A 7,500-nucleotide genomic window follows, 5' to 3' on the forward strand; every position below is an offset into this window, starting at 1 on the left:
TTCCTTGGAAGTACAGAGTGCTTCCGAAGTCACCCTGAAGTAAGGAATGGGTTGGAGTAAGATATTGAAGTTATTTATTTATTTTTCTTTTATTATTATTATTATTATTATTATTATTATTATTATTATTATTATTATTATTATTATTGCTGCTTCAGCTGCATTTATTTTGTAGAAGACTTTCTATTTTCCTTATTGCGGACTTTTCTTCATTGGAGGTGCGTGCTAACACCTCGCCTATATTTGTCATTTCAAAGGCGCCGGGGAATTTCCCCATGAAATGACAAATATAGGCGAGGTGTTAGCACGCACCTCCAATGAAGAGAAGTCCGCAATAAGGAAAATAGCAAAAGTCTTCTACAAAATAAATGCAGCTGAAGCAGCAATAATATTCAATAAAACCTGTTTAAAAGAGGGTCTGGTGCCAAATTACATTATTATTATTATTATTATTATTATTATTATTATTATTATTATTATTATTATTATTATTATTATTATTATTATTGCTCGGAGATCATTCAGCTACACAGTATGGAAGTCGTTAAGAGATTTGACTTTTAATTAGAGAAGGAGATATGGGTGAAAAAGATCATAATCCTCATCCAAGATAACTCCAGCAGAAATAGATCAAAGCCTTCTGGTATCGAAGCGAATATTGAGATCATTTACTTCCCTTTCAGCTTTGGATCTTGAAGTCGAGGTGTATTATGTATTCTCTCTGTGCAAAATGTTGTTGCTAAATGCATCCATGCAGTAACGCCTTAACTATTTAGCTAACTTTCACCAAAGCATACATCCTAAACGCCTACATTTTAAAGTATTACTTTGCCCATACTTACAAGCTCGGTGGGACAGGATAGATGTATGGGTGAATGATATGGTGCTTTGAAAATGAGGGAATCAGTAAGGCTGAAGGTAGACGGCTAATTGTAGTTGTCGTCAGATAAAACTAGCCATGTACTGGCGCGGGCTCCTACTCTCAGAACAGCCCCTAAGGACTGCTGATTATACAGCTAACTTTTGTAGTTACCTTTTCAGATCTAAAGACGTCAGTTGCGCAAGTGTTTGTATGCAATATATGACTTACTCTTCCATTTTAAATATAATCAATTTAATGTTACTGATATCTGCCTCCTATGCACATTTTTCAGTACATCATGCTCATGCCTCTTGGATTTTGTAGCTACCAGGATTTTCCATAAATAAACTGCGTAATATTCGGTTAACGTGTACCAGTGCATACTCATATTTCTGCATCTTGTGGTTACCAAAATCAGTGATTTCATGCAGCCACTGTCCTACATTTCATCTAGCTTTTGTGGCGGCCTACGTTCCACCCATTTAATCATAACATGATACCTTGCTCGCACTGCCTGGATTATGTAATTGCCATTACGTTTCTATACAAATATAGCGGCGCCAGTAGGATGAAATCAATCAGTGTCTACAAAACAAACTTCCTATTTCTTTCTGGAAGCGTGGGAAAATTGAGAAATATCTGAAAGATGCATCTTATTTTTCAGCTACATGATCACATAAACTTGCTAACCTGACAGAGTAATCAGTCACTCTGTCAGTAAAACAGAGCTCCCACTTCTTTCTGATCATGGGAAAATATTGAGACATCTAAAAGAGGAATCTTATGTAGGATGTGATAAAGCACAAATCTGCTTACCTGGCAGAAAGGTGCGCTTCCATGGCCAGTCATGACGCAAATGGTGTGAGGGTATGTCAGTCCATAGTAATCTTCGCATTCTTGGTCATGGGAAATCGTCACCTTTCCTTCCCTCAGAACATCAGAATAGTAAGGGTCACCTTCAAATATTTAAAGATGCATTAACATTATCCAGTAATTATATATATATTATATATATATATATATATATATATATATATATATATATATATATATATATATATATATATATATATATATATATTATATATATATATATATATATATATATATATATATATATATATATATATATATATATATATATTGGTTTTTACAATATAATACAAATGTTGTTATGAAATCTAAGGACAGAAAATATTTTATATTATGACTCAGTACAACAAATTTGATTCAGACATAAAGTCCCCTCAACATTTTCTATATGGAAAACATCTTGATTAAGGATCCAAATTTGTCTCTCAAGTTGATGCTAAATTTCTGACCCTTACAATATTCTAATATCACAAAAATTCATCTCTTTTCTTTATTCTTTCTTCGAAATACATTAACGTTTCTTTGTCGCCGATATTCGCTAACTTTAAATCAAAGCTTTAATCACTGTGAATAAAATGAAACCTAAAGAGCTAAACGTTAAGGAATTGTAAATTAAACTGTTCTCCCCGATGAGCAAAAAAACTAAGTAAGTTATACATACATACATACATACTTAACAAATAACATCTTTGAATGCTGTTTAGTACTAACTTGGAAACATTTTCCAAGAAGCATTCCGTCTTAAATAATGCAAGTGAAATTCAGATGCAGCTGTCATGGCTGTCTGTAAAAGATATAACTTACTTTCAGACGTCTGTCCCCATCCAGTCAAAATAGCCCTGGATCCGTTCTGTATGCTGTACGTGGGAAGTGCTGCAGGCTGTATAGCAGCTGGCAAAAGAGAAATAACAAGGTACAGCTAAAGATAATTGAATATGAATTAAATAGCATTGCAACTAAAACAGAAATATGTCATATGAGAATCATTATGAAATTAATAATTTGACTTGTGGCAAAAGTCACGGGATATACTCGTATAAGAAAAGAATTGACCATTTCCGAAACACACACGTATATATAAACAAGATATGACATCGTATTCTCCGTAAACACACAAGTAAACAAGAAATTTCGAGATTTCAAAATACACACGTATATGTAAATCAAATCAAAACTTAATTTCAAACTGAACACATTTGTTGCAAGGAAATCACTTATTGTGATACCAACATACAAAAGCAAGGTATCACACAACTTTAACCTACACACGATTATGCCAACGAGGGATCACACAGTTCCTAAATACATACGCGTGAAAAGAATTGGCTGCTGCAGTTTGATGAGGGCGATGTCGTTCAGGAAGTCTGTCGAGCTGAATTCCTCGTGGACGATGAATTCGCTAGAGTAGAACTTCACCTGTTCGGGCTCGTGCTCATAGATGTTGTGGGCTCCGAAAGTCAAGACGGCTTCCTCAGCGCTAAAGGAAGAAGAGTGGAAAATAGGTCACAGTATCATCTGGCAGTTGTTGTTAGCTGGAATTGGAATATAAAATTTAAGCCAAAGATGACGTGCTAGGACCTATGAGGTCATTCAGCGCTGAAAATAATTTTGAAATAATTGTTGGGAGAGGGTGGAAAGTAAGATGGAAGAAATAGTAGATAAACGGAGGTATAGTACAACGAATGAAAGGGGTTGCAGCTAGTGACCTAAGGGACCCCGCAAAGAACCTAGAGTAATGCCTAACGTGCATCGCGTGAGGTACACTGATAACACTACCCCCTTGAGGGGTGTTGCTGTTAATGATCCCTTCTGAATCCTCATTCCCTTCCTGTACAGACCATAGAAATGCCTTACTTTCTTACCTCTTTTCCACACTCACCAGCGTTCAGAGTTGTGTTAGTTGTAGTAACAGCAGAAATGTATGCATACTGCTATTAGTGATCCCGCTAACTTACCACTTTTCCACATTCACCAGCGTTCAGGGCTTTGGTATTCTTATTAACAGCAGAGCTGTATAGTTTTCCCGCGTAACATTTTTATAGGCCCTTGAGTTAAAAGTGAGAATTGCTCAGTGTGCTGAGCAATTCAAGAAGCTCATTTGATACTGATCACACGATGTACTGGGCAATGCTGGAACTCGGTTCATCTGTTACTTACGGCGCAATGCACTGAGCAATGGTGACGACCCATTCGTCGGAGAGCAAGAAGCCCTGGCACACGCCCCAAGCGTCGATGTGAACCACATAGGGATGGGAATGGGGTGTCACTTCGGTCCCTCCGATAACGTTGGAATGGGATCCTCCTGCAAGGGATTCGATTATTATTATTATTATTATTATTATTATTATGGATCGTCTGTACCGTTGGTCTCTTAGTCAGTTCATTTAAGTGACAGTAAGTCTAATAATTACTCTGAAGAATGATCGACAGTGAATGCCAGACACTGTTGCACATAATGGCTGTAATTCGCAGTGAAGCCCAAAAGTTTCAGCGATTAAATAAAAAAATAGGATTATTTCTTTCTTTTAATCCTCAGCTGATAACCCTTGTGGACAGACATCAGACGGGTACAAAGGGAAATCACCCTGCAAAGATACAATTTCAGGAAAAAATGATAAATAACGAAATTAATTAACTAAATCATTTTTGTCATCATTATTACGTGAAAAATAGCAAAATGTAGATTGAAGATAAATATGTCATTTCATGACATTTCTTTCTTGCACACCCTTCTACACTCAGGTAGTAAAGTTATTCCAACTGTTACATCAATCCAGTTGCCATCATTAACTTCTAAATCCAGAAATACATAATACCGCTGTTATCATAATTAATTTCTCGATCCATAAATGCATAGACATGTATGTTCATGCATCTACTGATCGATTCATCTAACTACACTCAAGGTCTTCATTATATTTCAGCATTTTCAACTGATAGTTCCGGTTTTCATTCTTTCAAAGACTCATTGGTCAGTTTGATAGAGAAAATGAGTTTAGTGGAATTATTTTAAGTACATTATAATGCTGTCATGGCAAAAAAAATTCCGATGACTACTTTTCTCCAAGAACTAATAGTGAGGTGGAAATTGTTCGTTTATTCTCTTTGGAAATGTTAATTTATTGTCATTCATTCGAAGGAACGCTGCAAAGTATATCACTACTTAATGTACTTTGAAGCGTCCCTTCGGCCCCTTGCTGTAACCCCTTTCATTCCTTTTACTGTGCCTCCGTTCAAATTCTGTTTTCCATATTACTTTCCACCCTCTCATAACAACTGCTTCATAGTGCAACTGCGATGTTTTCTTCCTGGTACACCTATAAAACCTTTTTATTTTCAGTTTCCATTTCAGCGCTGAATGACTTCACAGGTCCCAGCGCTTGGCCGTTGGCCCAAATTTCATGTTCCATTCCATATCTGTTATGTTACGTTTTTATATCTTCCGTAATTCAGTTTTATCTTTAGAGAGAAGAAACAATTATCTTCACTAAATTTCGTCTCCCTGTCTGGTCAGATCACAGTATTGCCTATATTAAACATTGTTTTGAGTAAAGCTGAATTGGCCTTTGCCAATACAGCTTAATTTTGACGTGTTCCCAGTATTAATTATTTGTTTAATTAAATTTCCACATTTTTCTTATTTATTTGGTCATTGGTTAAAAACACTTTGAGTATATTCAGCTCTGAGTTTGGTGACCACTTGTAAATGCGAGACGCTGCTTTTACGTAAACTCTGGTGACCATGTGTGGGCTTGGGTATAACAGTCTCAGCCTCCCCCTACCCCCACCCCCTTCTCCAAAACAAATCAGTTATTAAAAACTAACGACGGATATTAGAAGTCCGTGTGATCGACAATGGGTCACAATAATGTTTGATTTGTCACAATGAATGAGTAATTTTTGTACTTTTCCAGATATTCGGATTCTATTCATTTAAATTTTCTATGCAAATTAAGGACTATTTATTCTAAGTTACTGCAGAATGATTGTATCAACTGAAAAAGTCTTACCTGGTTTGACCTGGGAAGTCAGTCCCTGAGGCCGGTGAGTCGCACTCTGCAAAAAACAATGCAAGAATACAATTGATAACACTTCTGGAATCTGCAGTTTTTTCTTTGCTTGAATTTGTTGATAACCCAAGTAATGAGAAAGAAAATCAGTTGAAACAAATACGACACAAGCTCTCTCTCTCTCTCTCTCTCTCTCTCTCTCTCTCTCTCTCTCTCTCTCTCTCTCTCTCTCTCTCTCTCTCTCTCTCTCTCTCTCTCTAAAATCACATGAGAAAAATCATCAATATTTAAAGGGATAAGATCCTCTGCATACGTCACAGCAAGTCTAAAGTTTATTAACATTCTTATAATGAAAAGGATATAAACACAAGATTGAGACTGGGTATTAACTGCATTAAAGTGGTGATGAGATGTCTTGAAAGTTACGTAACAAGAAGTTAGTGGTTAATTAACGATTAGTTATTACTTTGTATCACTTGAGTGTCAAATAAGCATAGATCAGCGGATAAGTACACACTAAGAGAATCAGGAAAAATCGTTACTTATCCTTGAAAAACAATGAAGGAACATCATCTGATCTCGTCAAGATAAAACTAACAATCATTTTTAAATATTTTTGGTAGTTCTGAAAGAATTTAAAACACAAGGCTACTGTTTCTAGAACTTTAGAAGATGTGTGCCTAAATAAAACTAGCGAAGTTATAGCTTTTCAACTTACATTTATTTTAAACTAGCCCATCCATTGCACACGTGTCGGTAAATACAAGTTATTGTAAACTAGCCCATCCATTGCACACGTGTCAGTAAATACAAGTTATTGTAAACTAGCCCATCCATTGACACATGTCAGTAAATACAAGTTATTGTAATCTAGCCCATCCATTGCACACGTGTCAGTAAATACACGTTATTGTAGACTAGTCCATCCATTGCACACATGTCAGTAAATACAAGTTATTGCAAACTAATCCATTGCACAAGTGTCATCCATTGCACACGCACACATGCCAGTAAATACAAGTTATTGTAAACTAGTCCATCCATTGCACACATGTCAGTAAATACAAGTTATTGTAAACTAGCCCATCCATTGATTACGTGTCAGTAAATACAAGTTATTGTAAACTAGCCCATCCATTGCACACATGTCAGTAAATACAAGTTATTGTAAACAAGCCCATCTATTGCACACATGTCAGTAAATACAAGTTATTGTAAACTACCCCATCCATTGCACATGTGCCGGTAAATACCGGTTATTTTAAACTACCCCATCTATTGCACACGTGTCAGTAAATACAAGTTATTCTAAACTAGCCCATCCATTGCACACGTGTCAGTAAATACAAGGTATTGTAAACTACCCAATCCATTGTACACGTGCCAGTAAATATAAGTTATTTTAAACTACCCCATCCATTGCATATGTGATAATAGTAAATACAGGTTATTGTAAACTAGTCCATCCATTGCACACATGTTAATAAATACAAGTTGTTTTAAATTAACCCATCCATTGCACACGTGTCAGTAAATATAAGTTGTTTTAAACTAAGCCATCCATTGCACACGTGTCAATAACTACAAGTTGTTTTAAACTAACCCATCCATTGCACACGTGTCAGTAAATACAAGTTATTGTAAACTAGTCCATCCATTGCACATGTGTCAATAAATGCAAGGTATTGTAAACTAGCCCATCCATTGCACATGTGTCAGTATATTCAAGTTATTTTAAAGTACCCCATCCACTGC

At 35.9% G+C, this 7,500-nt stretch overlaps 1 protein-coding gene across 1 annotated transcript in view; it reads right to left on the minus strand.

Annotated features, from left to right (window-relative positions):
* Nucleotides 1-7,500, minus strand: part of LOC136842667 (brachyurin-like) — a 9,081-nt gene that overhangs the window by 382 nt on the left and 1,199 nt on the right. Inside the window, exons 2-7 of the mRNA XM_067110304.1 lie at nt 5,746-5,791; nt 3,893-4,037; nt 3,046-3,212; nt 2,540-2,626; nt 1,679-1,818; nt 1-34 (exon numbers count right to left, since the gene is read on the minus strand). The exon at nt 1-34 is cut by the window's left edge and continues 382 nt beyond it. Of these exons, the coding sequence (XP_066966405.1) occupies nt 1-34; nt 1,679-1,818; nt 2,540-2,626; nt 3,046-3,212; nt 3,893-4,037; nt 5,746-5,791 (619 nt within the window). The remainder of the gene's footprint in view (nt 35-1,678; nt 1,819-2,539; nt 2,627-3,045; nt 3,213-3,892; nt 4,038-5,745; nt 5,792-7,500) is intronic.

This window comes from Macrobrachium rosenbergii, chromosome 10 (assembly GCF_040412425.1).
Source record: "Macrobrachium rosenbergii isolate ZJJX-2024 chromosome 10, ASM4041242v1, whole genome shotgun sequence".
NCBI classification, from domain to species: Eukaryota; Metazoa; Arthropoda; class Malacostraca; order Decapoda; family Palaemonidae; genus Macrobrachium; species Macrobrachium rosenbergii.